The 16,342-nt window shown below is 37.1% G+C and overlaps 1 protein-coding gene across 1 annotated transcript; it reads left to right on the top strand.

Moving 5' to 3' along the window:
* Positions 1 to 1,485: 1,485 nt before the first annotated feature.
* LOC129001526 (prolactin regulatory element-binding protein-like) lies at positions 1,486 to 16,342 on the top strand. The gene is made up of 8 exons (XM_054428849.1): positions 1,486 to 1,732; positions 3,101 to 3,308; positions 6,700 to 6,895; positions 7,893 to 8,067; positions 9,496 to 9,614; positions 9,793 to 10,033; positions 12,171 to 12,330; positions 15,926 to 16,342. Exons 1-8 carry the CDS (start codon positions 1,598 to 1,600, stop codon positions 16,009 to 16,011), a joined length of 1,320 nt encoding a protein of 439 aa, XP_054284824.1. The 5' UTR covers positions 1,486 to 1,597; the 3' UTR covers positions 16,012 to 16,342.

The raw sequence follows: 16,342 nt of genomic DNA, 5'->3' as shown, positions 1-16,342 counted from the left end.
CATAAATATAAAATATATCCATAAAATATATAAACATAAAAATAAATATCCATAAACAAGCAAACTTACAACTAGTACAACAGTTTACTTCTCAATAAGATTTAAGAATAGCATAGAAACTAAATTATTATCTAATATTTTTTTTCCGTACCAAACCGTAAAAACACTTCAATAAACTAAAATATTTGTTTTAAGCTCTTTAAAACGTTTTTAAGAGAAATTGCTGGGAGCTTTTATGTTTAGAGGGTCAAAAATGAGAAAACCCAATTTTTACTACAAACCCCCGTTTCTCATGGTCCGATTATTGTGGTTCGCGAACTCATGCAAGTTTATCCCGCCCTAAGTTCAATCATTGGCAATATACACTTACAGATATATTTTATATAGTATTAATATCTGTAGGTATATACTATATAGACATTGGTTAAATTAAAGTTCAAGTTAAATTCGAGTTAAATTTCATCAAAATCTGACAAAAAATGCTAAACATTTTCAACGAAAAATAAAATAAAATAAAGATACGTATTCGAAAAGTTCCGAAAACTGATACAATATATTTTTCTAGTATTCGTGCAATATACCTGAACCAAAATCGTTTTTCATTAGCTGGTGCATAGACAAAAATAATTAAATAAATAATTAAATATAGACCATCAGCCGTGCTGCGGGTACCATAGGTTCTGGCACACACTGCTGGGAGCGCCATGTAGTTACGGCGTACGAGCTACGTAACTACACTGCGCTCCCAGTGGTGTGCGCCAGAACCTATGGTAACCGCAGGACGGCTGACAGTCTATATTTAATTCTTTTGTCTATATGGCTGGAGAGAGTACATTAAACCTCAGATAAAATATATTCCCTTCTTGGTTAGTCTATGACTACATGCCTCAAAATTACTCTCTGTAGATACTGCAAGTCATCGGAGTAACATGTTTCTTGACATAATGGTTGGGACTAACCAAAACGAGAAAGTATGTTTTATCTATGATATAACCAACAATAGGGGTTTTTGATCTATTGTATCAATTGTATCTATTTGTTTGTGTAGTTGCGTTGTCGAGTAATTAATTAATTGTTCCTATATTTTGCGGGTAATCGTATCGTTGATTATATATTTACCAAGTAATTCTTGGGAATTCATAGCTATAATAATTATTGTTAAGTTTGAACTTTAGTCTTTGGTAAACCAGGAGGAAAGTAGTATAGCAAATTGCCCGTTATAATTTGTCCTAAAACCTAAAAGCGTATAGTATCATGGTGGAAGAAGGTATGGTAAAATAAAAAATTAATAAAATCTAAGAAAAGAGCTCAATCAAGCGTTTTAAAAGACTGTCATGCTTTGTATAGTACTCCATTGACTCTTTTTTTCATGGCTTGTAATTTTCAAATTCATCTTACATGTCAGCAGTTTTGACAGACCATCAAATCAGCTGAGCGTAGTAGTGACGTAAATGTTCACGTTTCTGTTTCTGTCTGCTAGCAGAAAGCAGAAGCCGTAGTAACAAAGTTTTATAACGAATTAATAGGTTTACAATAATTAAAGAATATCTTCCTACTTGGCTTAAGTGTAGACGTAAGCTTCAGAGTGTTATTTAAGATGCCTTCCAGAAATCAGCCTGGTCTTCTAGCTCGAGTGAATTTTCCTCTTTACACTCTACAAATGCTTACAAGCCGTCATGTTATTGTTGGAGGTGGTGGAGGTTCATCTAAAACAGGGGTTGCTAACGGGTTTGTAAGTGAAGAAGCTTTAACATATAATTTAAACATTATCATTATACATTTTGTGATGCTCCAGCCCTAACTATTTGTCATATTTGTGTGCAGCCTGGAATGTGTGATATGATCAAACCTGCTGTTAGGAACATAGGCCAAGATAGGCCTACCAGGCTTGTTGTTTAATACATCCTAAAATTAAAGTAATTTTTGATAGCAGTAGGAGCACTTAATCGTTAATGGCTTGTCTGCGAGTTAATAACCCAACGTCATTATTAGGTTCACAGCTATTAGATGTGTAGGCCTACATCACATGTAAACATAGCCTAGGTTATGCTATAGCGCAGTGTCTTCTACACATTCTGATTATCGGCCCAGACTTGCCTTAAATGGCTAATTTGAATTGACAAGTAATATCACAACAATGTTGTGTTCAATAAGTTCAATTTATTTTGAATTTTAAAATTTGACAGTAGGCCTACCCACGTTAACTTACATTTACACACTGCTCAATAATAATAAAAAACTTTCAGTTTGTCACAAGCTAAGTTAATTAATTTATGGTTTAATAATACTCAACAACTTTGCCATTCATTTTCAATACATTTTTTGGGTTATCAATTGACTAGGTATCTATAGATATTGACAGACAAGCATGTTTCTTAAAAACCTTTTTCCTCAGCTTGTGTACATCACAAAGAATATCTACGCGTATTCTTAGAAAGATATTTTACTGTAGATGTGCAGAATCCCTTTATAAATTAAAATAAGCTCAAAAATAAATAAGTTAGGCCTACGAAAAATGAATTTATAAAAATAAAAATTAAATTAACATGGCCCTTGTAGGTTGCCATGCTGGTGACGAAATATAAATGGAAAATCAAAACAAATAGAAGAAATTCCCATCACATGGTTTTTTTATAGTGTGGGTGAAAATAGCTAGAAGTCTTTACATTTACATATTTGTGGTTGAGTTTTCGATACTGGACGACCTCTAGTATAGTTAAATAGGTACAGTAGAATCTCAATAGTTCGACACTTTGTGGACTTAAGGGGTGTCGAACTATCGAAATGTTGAACTATAGGTAGTGAATGGAGTTTAATATACAGGAAAGTAAAAACACAAGTCTTATAGAAATCGCCCAAATTTATTAAATAAAAAGCTCAACAATTTCACTGTTCATTAGTTAAGCATCAAGCTCAAGTCAACAATAAATGACAAATTCATGTTCAAGTCAGCTTACATCACAATAGTAACAATTAAATTTCACTTGACAAAATAGCTCAGCCCGTGTCAAACGACAAGGAGTCTTGAACTATCAAAGGTTTACTGTTCCATACTTAAATGATCTTTTTCTTGCTATTTATATTAAACACACTTGTCTAGGAAATTTTTGAGCTGTCATACAACGGGAATCGGTTTGTCGTTGAAGAGATGATACGACATGAGACAGGGCCCAGTGTTGTTATGAATTGCGCTTGTGTGAGTACACCAAAGAAAACATACCTGGTCGCTGGACAAGAGAGCCACTGCCAACTGTATCTGGTCACATCAGAAATTGTCTCAAGGAAAAGGAACATAAGCACTTCAAACGGTATGGTTAAAATAATACTCCTCATATTTTAAATTAGTAGGCCAATCTCTCTTGAAATAAGTTAGGCCTACATATTTATTTATTGCTCTTGACAATTTTTACATTGTGTAGCATATAATACTAAGTCTAATATTTATAGTTACATAGAGGTTATTTTATAAAATTGCACTTTACATACATTTTGTTTACATTATACTTATTCAAATGTATTATGACAAGAAAAGCATTTTACATTCCTTCATATTTCTACAAGTAATTTGAATGTACCCTTAGACAAAGAGTTGTTCAATTAATTATTAGGGCCTATAGTATAATAAAAATGCAACGCACAAACACTTTAGTAAAATATTAAAAATATGACAAGACTACACTTAGGCTACATCATTGTAAATTATAGCAATCTAAACATAATAATAACTAGGTAAATTGCAATGTTTTAAGTAGCCTAGGCAAATAACAAACATAACAAATCTAAACAGTTTATAACGCTACAAATAATAAAAAAAAAAAAATAACATACTAGGACCACAGACAAGGGAAACAAAGTCTTTTATTTCCTTAGTCAATGCTAGGACTGAACAGTTAGCCTAAAATGCATTAACAAAGAGAATATTTTGACTGGAAATGAGAAAAAAGTAGCTCAGTAAATACGAACGAGGGTGGTTTTTGAGCGGAGCGAGTGAAGCTCTTATATGTCGACTCTTATGCATTTCGTAATACGCAAACTCCTCCTAGACGGCTGAATAAATCGTTTTAAAATTTTGCATTGTGATAAAGACCATATCGGAGAGTGCCAACATCTAGGCCTATATGGCGTTAAAAAATTCTCTCAGGAATCTGCCCCACTGGGTCTCAAAGTTTCAATGTAATTCTTATGGAAGCAGTATTTGACAGTTGACACATAAACAAAGACGTATGATCAGCTGTTGACTTTTGAATGCAGTAGATAAAAAAATAGCTGATAGCATTATTCCACAGATATTAGAACAGAAACGGTATGGATCATAAATATAATCAAGTGACGAGCTTGAGGTCCGTGACGTAGGAAGTGGTGAAGGAAGTAGTAAAGGTGAGCAGTCTGGAGGGTGGAAACTGTTTATGACAATTAGATTTAGGTATCTGCATTCCTAAAATTCTATGGGAAGGGAGGAAAACAGGTCCGCGACGTAGGAAGGGGTGAAGGAAGTAGTCAAGGCAAGCTGTCCGGTGTGTGGGAACTGTTTATGACGATTAGATTAAGGTATCTGCAATCCTTAAATGCTATTGGAAGGGAAGGAAACAGGTCCGTGACATAGGAAGTGGTGAAGGAAGTAGTAAAGGTGAGTTGTTCGGAGTGTGGGATCTTTTTTGACGATTAGATTAAGGTACCTGCAATCCTAAAATGCTATGGAAAGGGAGAAAAACAGGTCCGTGACGTATGAAGAGGTGACGGAAGTAGTCAAGGCGAGCTGTCTGGAGTGTGGGAACTGTTTATGACGATTAGATTAAGGTATCTGCAATCCTAAAATGCTATGGGAAGGGAGGGAAACAGGTCCGTGACGTATGAAGAGGTGACGGAAGTAGTCAAGATGAGCAGTCCGGAGTGTGGGAACTGTTTATGACGATTGGATTAAGGTATCTACAATCTTAAAATTCTATGGGAAGAGAGGGAAACAGGTCCGCGACGTAAGAAGAGGTGAAGGAAGTAGTAAGGTGAGCAGTGTGGAGTGTGGGAACTGGAAACTGTTTGTAGCAGTTAGATTAATGTATCTGCAATGATGAAACGCTATGAGAAGTGATGGATCCATGCCCACGATCACAGAAAACATACTACTACGACATAGAAAATGGCGAAAGAAGTAGTAAAGTCTAGCAGTGTGGAGTGTGGGGAATGTTTGTGGCAATTAGTTTAACGTGTCTAAAATACTTAAATACTATGGAAAGTGATGAAAACAGGTCCACGATGTAGGAAGTGGCTTAGGAAGTAGTAAAGTATGAGCATAGTGTGAGAACCGTCTGTGGCAGTTAGATTAATGTATCGTCAATCCTAAAATGCTATGAGAAGGGAAGGAAACATGCCCCACGAAGTAGGAAGTGGTGAAGGAAGTAGTAAAGGCTGGCAGGGCAGAGTGGGGGAACCGTTTGGGCAGTTAGATAAATGTATCTAATACTTAAATAAATGCTATGAGAAGGGAAGGAAACAGGTCTATGACGTGGGAAATGGTGAAGGAAGTAGTAAGGCCTGCAGTGCAGAGTGTGGGAACGGTCTTTGGCAATTACATTAATGTATCTGCCATCTTAAAATGCGATGGTAAGAGAGGGAAACAGGTCCACAACGGAGGGGTGGTGAAGGAAGTAGTAAAGGTGAGCAGTGTCGAGTGTGGGAATGGATTAATGTATCTGCAATGCTAAATTCTATGGGAAGAGACTGTAGACAGTAGGTTAAAATTAAAAACGACTGTTTTTACTGCAGTATGACAAAAACAATATAATATGAACCCTTGATGACTCCGCTCAATTTTGTGGATGCCTCTGCGAACGCCACCTAGTTTAAGTAAGGGCTGGTTTAGCCTATAAATCCGTAGTTCGCTTGTAGGCCTACACCGCAACAAGGCCCATCACCATTTACTAGCATTATTTGTGAACAGAATGACTCAAATTTCATTCTGTAGCTGTCATGTATGCTTCGCTGCGTGATTTAAAATCTTTTAAATAGGTACCTAATCAAATCTCCCGCCGTGCCCATAAAGCAAGGTCAGTGATACCTTTGGATTGCAGAAAACATATACGATGCCGGCATTTATCACCAGATGACTGAAGATTATGACCCTGATGCAAAGATAGCATGGAAAGTGCCGAAATACGCTAGGGAGTTTTAAAAATGGCTGTGAAAATGCTAATTTCATAAGAAATTGTGTTTTTGGTGGGTACCCAGACTTCTTAAAGAAGACCACTAAGAACAAAGGATTTCTAGGCCATTTTTACACTCCATAACCCATTTCTGCACTTTACCCTTTCTTGTAACAAAAAAACGTATCACTGATGCGGTGGGAGAATTGATTGCTAAAAAAATCTAAAAACACAGCTAAGCGGAGGTACATGACAGTCATAGAGCTGAAAGTTGTGTAATTCTGTTCACAAATGATGCCAGTAAATGGTTATGAGCCTCATTGTGGCATACAAGCGAACTAAAGTAGCCAGGTTGATCTTGTTTTGTGTTTGGAATTTTAAGGATTGCAGTTAAGTTTATAAAGCAAGTGTTACAAAAAAATCCTCATTTACATCAAATGTAAATCCGAGCTTTTATTCCGTTTCAGGGAAAGACCAAAATAACTGGTGGAGGTTTACCATTTTTTTTAGTTAATACAATTTTCTGTTGCCGTTTGCGCTTATCAAAACGGTCATTTTACAGACGTACATCAGAAGAAAGAGGGAGGTGTTCGTAGAAGAACGACATCTAAATCAAAGAGTAGTACAAGTGAAGATCCACCATCAAAAATTAATGAAGATCATATAAAAACAGAGGGCAGTAAAGATAGTCAAAACACCTTAGATCGACATTTAGAGTTTCATATTAAACCAGCTGATAGTATTCAAACTGATTTCAGGTATGTACTTAGGATTCCTTTATCTGGTAAAAATAAATGTATTAGTCATAACATTTAAAGCTTTAAATTTTAATCTACCGCTGTGTAGATTAGCTAGTATTCTAGGAATGTTATTGGGTTTACCTGACTGAATTTTAAAGATTGTAAAGAGTTGTCGATAATAACCATTATAATTGGCTTTTGTAGAGGCTACTGAATTAGGCATCATACTTATATAGGCATGCACTGTGGATGCAATACTCCCTGGTGTGGATTAACATCCGCACTAGTGAGTACTATGACTAAATCATCCGCAGGACTGTCCTGATAATTAGACCAATTCATTAATCACAAGGCCAAAATGGGGTTCGGATTCCACTATAAACTGTAGGTCCCTTAGTTGCCATTGTCTGTATGGGCTTTTAATTAACAGCAATGTCTAAGGAATGTGTCGGCCTTAGTCACTTCACTAACAAGACTACAAGATCACACCACTCATCCTACACTCATCTCCATTCATACTTGGCTTAAGATACCTATATTCGTATGGTCGCCATTTCAAAGTAAAGTATGTGACATAAGATGTTATAGCCTACAATAAACCCATCTGGTTACCTGATTACCTCCTCCTATGCTTGAGACCAGTTTGTACTGGAAAAGCTGTGTCATTATATAATAAACGTATGTAGCCTAGATATTTACAAAAGTTCCATGATGGAATGAGGTTATTTGTCTATGATTTGGTTAACCCTATGATGCAATTATGAGCAATTATGACTTTAAAAAAATGTTGATACTCTAGAGGAATCAGTAGCCTAATTTACATTGGCGTGCTCTGTTGCTGGCTTAATTCAATGATGTCCATTTTGATTGGGAAACTGGCAACAGCCATTATATGGGGATGGAATGTCTACTATCAATAGTTTAAGTTATTGTTTATTCTAAAATGTTAAGATCCTGGCAAAACAATGGTTTTGACTGCAGCCCAGTGTTCATGTCATTCTTGTTCATTGTTCAGCTCAGAGGCGCTACAGAGAGTTGTAAGGATCAGCCCGTCCGGTCAGCTGATGGCGACTGGAGGAACTGACGGACATGTCAGACTCTGGAACTTCCCCTCCATGAAGCCGCACTGTGACATTGTGGCACACCACAAAGAGATCGATGACCTTGACTTTAGCCCTGACAGCATTTCTGTATGTTAATTAGGTTGTATACAATTATAAACTGTAGTTAGTGTGAGTTTCTGAACTGTGTAAAATAGATAAGCCCTCTTCAGCCAGGTTGTTATTCAATGTGTAGTGTATCATATTATTTTGCTGTTGGGTCCTGAAGTACATTGCTAGTAGATTGCTTTCAAATGTGATATGTTACTCCAGGATAACTTGCACGTATACAGCGCTCTAAAGAAGCCAAAGTTGTTTAAATCAGCTAGGAGTGGGGTTTCTATAAAAAAAGTACTTTCCTATGGAAGATGTATTTATTAGAATTTAACATGAAATTAAATCAAATCCGCAGGAATATGATAAGTTGTCTGGTTAATGTAATAGAAAAGCCTTTAAAGTCAACTCAAATTCTGAATAAAAAATCATGATAAATATCATACCTACATAACTAAATTGGTTAATTAATTCCCTTTTTCAAGCAAAACTAAACTCAGATGTCCATCTATCTCAACTTTCGATCTCCCTACAACACCGTATGATAGATCCTAATGCAAAAAGAGTATCACTAAAACTTATACAACCTTTTCTTTCATCCGAACACCTTGACCCAACCAACTTAACTCCTTACCCACCAATATTGAGTAATAACCTACTTAATATCCTAACCCTGATCAGTTTGTAAGTTCAAAGTAGACATCAACCTAATTACACTCCATCACAGAAAAGCTACCCTACGTTTATCTAGTATAGTGGCAGAACAGAACACAAACAAGTTAATTCTTAGTCACTTGTCACACTGAGAGTGTCCAGTTGGTCAGAGCTTTCTCTTTAACCCTTTCTACTCCAACTACGGGAGGCCTATTTTCCCCCCAGCTCCATTTAATTTGTGCCAAATTTGCATATTTCATTTGTTTACCAAACAATAAATATTGTCTTGATTTATAGAAGGCTGGTAATCTTTTTCCAAATACTTACACAAAATAAAAAAAATTTCTAAAATCAAAAATCAAAATACAAGCATAATAGTCCTTTGTTGTCAAAGCGACGGGCGGGCCCGGCCCGACATTAGAGTATATGCGGCCATGACGAACGGCGGGGCTCCCCCACCAATTGAGCGGAAAGGGTTAAAATTGATAACTATTTAAAGATAAATCCATTTGATATGATCAAACAAAGATTGCTACAGACCAACCAGTTACCTTCTGACGTTCACTGTTACTTCTGTGACATGTTTTGTCTACACAGTGACCTCATCTAACATCTATTTGCATGTTGTCAACAATTATATAAAAAACACAATTCACGAACAAACATAAATATTGGTAACAAAATAATAAGGTTGAGGCAATGGCAACATCAAATGCACGTTTTACTATATCTTGGTGACAATGACTAATCCGTTCATTAGTTGCTATCTGTTTTTAACCATGTTTTATCTATACATTCATTTTTTCCAAGGTTGCTTCTGTCTCGAAGGACGGCAAAGGATACATTTGGTGTGTCAAAACAGGCAACAAACTGACTGAGTTGGAGTGGACCCCCACAAATGGAACAAAATACCTCTACAAGAGATGCAGGTACTGTAGCTCCAGGAATAGTCTTACAACTTGCTAAACACTTAATGTTAAATATTTTTCAGTGATTTTTAACAAGGCTGGATGAAAATCGAAAAAAATGTGGGGTAATGAACAATATCACCTTTTAAACATACTCTCTTATGTATTTATGATTTAACTCTTAACTGTTCCTGTTTAGGTTTGGTCGAGTTGAGGAGGATCCAAAGAAAAGTAGGCTGTTCCTGATATGCAACCCTGTGAGCCGCGTGGGAAAGCAGACTGCGCACATACAGTTGTGGGATCCTGCGCAAGGTCTGCGTCGCACTGCGCAAGTGGAGGAGAGTCTATCTGCGCTGGCCGTGCGCGACGACGGACGGTTCATTGCAGTCGGCACCATGTTTACGGGAACTGTCGACATTTATATTGCCTTCAGTCTACAGGTAAAATGTTTAAATCTGGATTATTTCTACTTAAGTATACAGCTTATGATCTGTATTTCTAGAAATCTGATAGAAAATTGTCACTATCTTGGGGAAGTTATAGATAATCTTTGTATGTGTAAGAATTATTAAATGGGATATGTTATGAATGCTTCTGAATAGCCTACTTTATGTTTGTAAAGAATAATGTTAACATAGGGATGGACTGATAACTGGACTTTGAGCCTGATGGTAGTTTTACATCTTCTTTCCTTATACTTCTGATAGCTGATTTTTTAAGTATTTAGTTAATGGCCCCATTCTTGGCTTCTTGTAATTGCTTATTGGGTCTAAAAGTGGTTGGAATGTCAGAATCCAATCCCTGTTTTTTACATTACAGTATGTTTACTACCACAGTGTGTAACTAGGGATGTGTCGATAACAAAATTTAACGTTTCTCGACTCGATACCGATACTTGAAAAATCGATCCTCGATACTGACACAGATACCTAAAAATTGATTCTCGATACCATTTTTAATAGTTTTACCAAATGTTCCCAATGGATTGGTTATACTACAGCAATCCCTGTCTTTTTGCCCTTCCATAAAGTATTTTTTAGGTAATGGGGTGTTTTGCAGTAAAGAAAAAAAATAATGCAGCAATGAATAACTCTAAATAGCCAATTTAAGTTTAACCCCTTCTAAACACATTAAATAACACCATATCAAAGGTAAATGAAGATCTAACAACAACAAATCATAAATAAAATCTAATTATATAACTATATTTGGGCTAGCCTGAGACATCATCATCTTCTTCTGGGATCATTGCAAAATAATGAATATCTTCCTCAGTACGGAAACATTACCTATCACGTCTTTTGTGCCCGGCAAAATTCTTTTATAATCTCCCGCGGTCATATAGACATCATCATGGTCTCCCGTGGTCCTATAGAAATCATCATAGTCTTCCGCTGTCGAGGTAAATTTCTTATAATTTTTCTGCAGTCGTGTAGACATCATCCATAGACTCTTGCAATAGCGGCAAAATCATAAACATCTCTCACGGTTATGTGGACATTACTATCTTCTCACGTAATGGGGGAACATTTCTAATCCTGCGGCCGTGTAGAAACCATTATCGTGTTTGCGGTCGTGTAGCCATTATCATCGTCCCGCGGTGGCAGCAAAATTCTGACCATTTCCCTCGATCAAGAAGACATCATTATCGTCTCCTGCGGTTGTGTAGACATAATTATCGTCTCTTGCGGTCTTGTGGACATTATCATCATCTCCCGCAATCGCGGTAAATTTGTTAACATTTCCCGACATCGTGTAGTCATTATCATCATCTTCTATGATCGTAACAAATTTATTAACATTTTCGCCCATGTAGTCATCATCATATCCTGGTCATGAAAATGTCATTGTGATCCTGCCTGATTGTGGCAAAATCATGAACATCTCCCCGACCCTTGTAGATATCATCATTGTCTCCCGCAGTCACAGAAACATCATCATTATCTTGCGCAATAGCGGTAATTTTATGATTGCGCGATCTTTGCAGACGTGTCGGGTATTGGTATCTGAATCAAATGTTGACGATCGATTCTCAATACCGATACCAATGTCTAAGTATTGGTGCTAATGAAAATCTACTTATCCCTAGGTAAATATATCTTCAAAGTGGAATTAGGTGTGAAATTTAACAAAGGTCTCTTTGCAGTTATATTTTAAGGAGTAGTCTTGCATTGTATTGTTAGGGCAACAATGGTGTCTACAAAATTCAGGGGTGATCAAAGGCGGACTGGGGAGATAAAATGGCCCTGTTACCCTTTAGGCAATTGGCTACAAGCATGATTGAACTGTTTAGGGAGAGGAGACTCCAGGACCTTCCCGGATCGGGTATTGAATTAGAAATAAACTTTGAAGCGAGTTAACTTAAGTAAGTGTATACTCAATCCTTCTATGAGTGTATTATTTTTATACTATACAGCACGTATTCAGTGTATGGCCAGTAGTTTGCCCCTGATGTAAAAAGATTCACTGCAAAAGAACGGTTAGTTGTGTTTCTGTTCACTGTTTCACACATTTTTATGCCTACAAGTTTTCCTCTTTGTGACCTCGTCAGTGCTACATTCTTTGCTTGTTTCACAGAGGGTACTTCACGTCAAGGATGCCCACAGCATGTTTGTCACAGGACTAGAGTTTCTACCAGCGCTCGGCTCTGAGACGTCCATCACCACCGTGTCTGAGGCAGCCGTCGTCAGTATCTCTGTGGATAACAAAGTCTGCATCCACAACCTCCCGTACAGGCGTAAGTGAACACTGTTATAAACTGAGATGTCTTCTCTGAGAAAGAAAATCTGAAGGAGTAATTAAAGACAAGGACGGAAAATGTATGGTTAACACGATGCTGAGGGAACCTCGAAGTTGGTCATTCCACAAGTGCTCGGTGCCAAATGCAAGGCGCTGTGAAATTTCAATTTCTCGGCTAACCAATGGCTGTGATGCTCAAAATTGTAGTACAGCCCGCCCTCGCTAGTCCGACAGGTGCGGGACTGACGTAGTGTCGAATTACCGAAAACGTCGGATTATCAAAAATGGCTATTCTGTAATGCATTTGATTGCCAAAAAGATATAACTATCATTTTAATTGTAAACAATGTATTAATCACCATTAAATTCTTGGGAATAATTAAAAACACAGAATAAAGGAAACACAATTTTAATTTATGTAGCTAAACTTATTTTACAGTGTTACAAATAAGGCGGGCATTTCAATTACAGTACAGTACTGTACGTACATCCCAAAAAATACGCATAAAAGTACACAATTCATTAAAAAAGTAGGCCCCTGTAAAATTAATACATACGTGTTTCAGCATGGTATTTAGTTGTTGAAAAAGTCTGTGATTGACTTCTGCTTCTTTTTTTGTACACAGTTCATCATTGCTGCTTCTTGCCATCCTTTTAAAACTAAAATTTTTGTCATGTCCACATCTCTCTCTTGGCACCAACGTAACAAAGTATTAGCTGCCGATACAGCTTCATCACAGCTGACAGTGAAGGTTTTTTCTTGCGCTGCGTCCTCGATCACGTCGTCATCAGCTGCTGTAACTTCCTGGATTATATCTGCGTCTGTCACGTCAGCATCAAGGTTGTCCTCCATGATCTATGTTCTTTGCTCTTCAAATGATGCGGGGGCAAGCTCCAATGTAGCCCCAAAACGGGTTCTGGATCGCTGCTGGATGTAGGATTACATGTTGTAAGACATGGATTGTTAGGCCATACATTTTTCCAAGATTTGATCAAAGTTATGCTTTTTACTTGTTGCCAAGCATATGCAGCGTTCAAAATGGCGTCTTTAATGTTAAAAGCTTTCAAAATCGCTGCAGTATCAGCATCAGGTTGACTGACAACATCCATAAGAATGCGCTTTTTGTAGTGAGCATTGAGAGTTTTTATCACATTTTGATCCATGGGCTGGATTAATGCTGTGGTATTTTTTGGTAGGTACATAGCTTCAATGTAGCCATCAGCAGTTTTGATTTTCAATTCATCAGCATCAGGATGTCCTGGTGCATTATTCAGCAAAAGAAGAGCGTTCATTGGTAACTTGTTCTTCTTTAATTCAGCCTTAACTTGTGGAACGAAGCTGTTAGTGTACCAGTCATGAAAAACTTCTTTTGTGACCCAAGCGCGACTTTGTGACTTGTACGTTACTGGCAGAGATTCAACCTTGACATTTTTGAATGCTCGAGGGTTTTTTGATTTTCCTACAACAAGCAGTTTTAAAGCATGAGTGCCTGATGCATTAGCACACACCATAAGCGTGAGTCGTTCTTTTTGCAATTTCCTTCCTGACACTTTTTTTTCCTCATCACTTACAAATGTTTCTGCCGGGAGCTGTCGCCAATTCAACCCGGTTTCATCTGCGTTGTACAGTTGCTCAGGAACTAAACCAAGCTCAGTAATTTTTTTGTCTAACATTTCAATGAACGCATCAATCTCAGACTTGTCAGCAGATACCTTTTCACCACACATCTTCATAAACCGTATACCATGGCATTTTTTGAAGTTGGTTTTCGAACCATCCATGACTAGCTCGAAAATCATTCTTCTTCGTTATTTCTGTGTAGAAATATTGAGCTTTTTGTTTAAGTATGTCTCCGGAAATAGGAACATTCCGTGTGCGTTGTTGTTTAAACCAAATGAACAGTGCTTCTTCCACCTCAGGAAACTCGCTTGTTCTCAGGGTTTTCCTGTTTAAAGCGTCGTCTTCAACAGACTTCATAAACCCTTCAATTTTTTCTTTATTCTTCATTATATCATAAATCGTAGGCCGTCCGATTTCATAAAATGTCGCTACTGCAGTCGGCGTTTCACCGCTATCTATTCTTTTAATAATCTCCCACTTCTCCGATATTGTTAAAGTTTTGTGTTTCCGTTTAACACCACTTGTACTAGCCATTTCACACAACTACTGTACACGAACACTTGCACTTACTAACAAAGGAAATACCACTGCACCGGGAAAGTGTACTGCACCTCCCGAAAGTCAACTGAACACTGAACGGAAGTGCTCCGACGGCAACGAGACGTGAGTCACAGTGTTTCATGTCATTGCATGCTTGATTTTTTGCTCCCGTAGCGGCGCCTGACGGCGCGTCGGATTACCAAGTACGTCGGATTTCAAATCGTCGGACTAGCGAGGGCGGGCTGTATTGTGCTACAGAATAGCTGAACGAATTATTTAAAGTACCAACAAAAAGATGTGCATGCTAGGTCAAAGTAAGGAGCTATTATTTATTACAATATGTAGAAAGGAATATGAGCAAAACAACAACAAACACTAGGTAACAACAAGATAACACACTGTAATCTGGTCTATTAATGATTGCTTCTTCTTCATTCATTCTGCCTTAAAGTATGAGTACAAAATTAATAATATTAATTTAATTCAACTTCCTTATCAAACTTAAGAAATGCAAAGTTTTGGTCCTTTTAAGTATCACTAATTTCACTATATATAAATAAATCAGTTGTATGCTAAAATGAAATAAAATTTCAAGTCTTTTGGAATTTTGCAAGTGTTTCGCAATCACATTTTTTTCTGTGCCTTTTATACAGCATTAAGTAATTGAATCAATCTAAGTAAGAATATAATTGAAATAATAAACATGCAAAATAATGTTTAATTTGTACGAGGCATGTTTTTTAAGTAAGTTCCGTTTTTAAATTTCTTTGTTCCAGCGCTGCGCGATTGGCATTTTGGACCATTGTGCTGTGTATGTGCATCTATTGGCAAGCCTGCACCGGAAAATCTGCAAAAATCGGCCGTGTTTACATACGGTTTCGAGCATTCAAAATGGTGCCGCCAATTGAAACTGCCGCCGACTGTGAAGTGCGTGCTGTAATTAGATGTTTAACTGCTAAAGGTGTGAAAGCCATTGAAATTCATCGAAAGATTATTGAAGTGATGATGCCACCCAGTGCGTTGCTCATCATGAACGTTAGTGGGGCCGTCTTTTAATGCCCTTACCCACTTGTATACCATTCCGTCACTCATAATGTTCTCGCCATACATTTCACGATGAAATTCAATGATTTTCACACCTTTAGCAGTTAAAAATTAATTACAGCATGCACTTCACAGTCGGCGGCAGTCTCAATTGGCGGCACCATTTTGAATGCTCGAAACAGGATGTAAACACGGTAGATTTTTGCCAAATTTCCGGTGCAGGCTTGCCAATAGATGCACATACACAGTGCAAATGTCCAAAATGCCAATCGCAGCGCTGGAACGGAGAAATTTAAAAACGGAACTTACTGAAAAAACATGCCTCATATAACTAAATAAATATGTTATGTGTTGTTTAGTTAACTAACTTTGTAAACTTTTGTTTCAGGGACACTTCCATCATGGCTTGTAGTAGTTTTGATCATAGTCACTCTATTCTTCACATTTGTGATATGCAGTTACATGGGGTTATGACGCCCTAATGACACTTAAGTTCTTCTCAGATCACTTGTCTTACTGTATAGTTCTATTTATTATCTTCCATGTACCTAGTGGTGAGTGTGTTTTGTACATATGAACGGAAAGGTATTGGATGTTAAAATTTGTAAATACTATCCTAAACTGTGTTTGTCCGACTAGTACGTAAAAATAAGTTATCGGATCTTGCATGTTATGACTAGTAAGCGCAATAGTCTTCAAATAATCAACTTTTAGAGGAATAGATTTTAAATATGGAATTTATAAACATTAAAAAAGTGTTACAATATCTAGAGCATTTTTTTCACTGTTGATTAAAAGTTTGTGT

Source organism: Macrosteles quadrilineatus, unplaced genomic scaffold (assembly GCF_028750875.1).
Source record: "Macrosteles quadrilineatus isolate MER2022 unplaced genomic scaffold, UCM_ALF_1.0 Scaffold_8__2_contigs__length_117827958, whole genome shotgun sequence".
Classification (NCBI taxonomy): domain Eukaryota; kingdom Metazoa; phylum Arthropoda; class Insecta; order Hemiptera; family Cicadellidae; genus Macrosteles; species Macrosteles quadrilineatus.
Note: the sequence above shows the minus strand (reverse complement) of the source record. Positions and strands in the feature narration are given on the sequence as shown.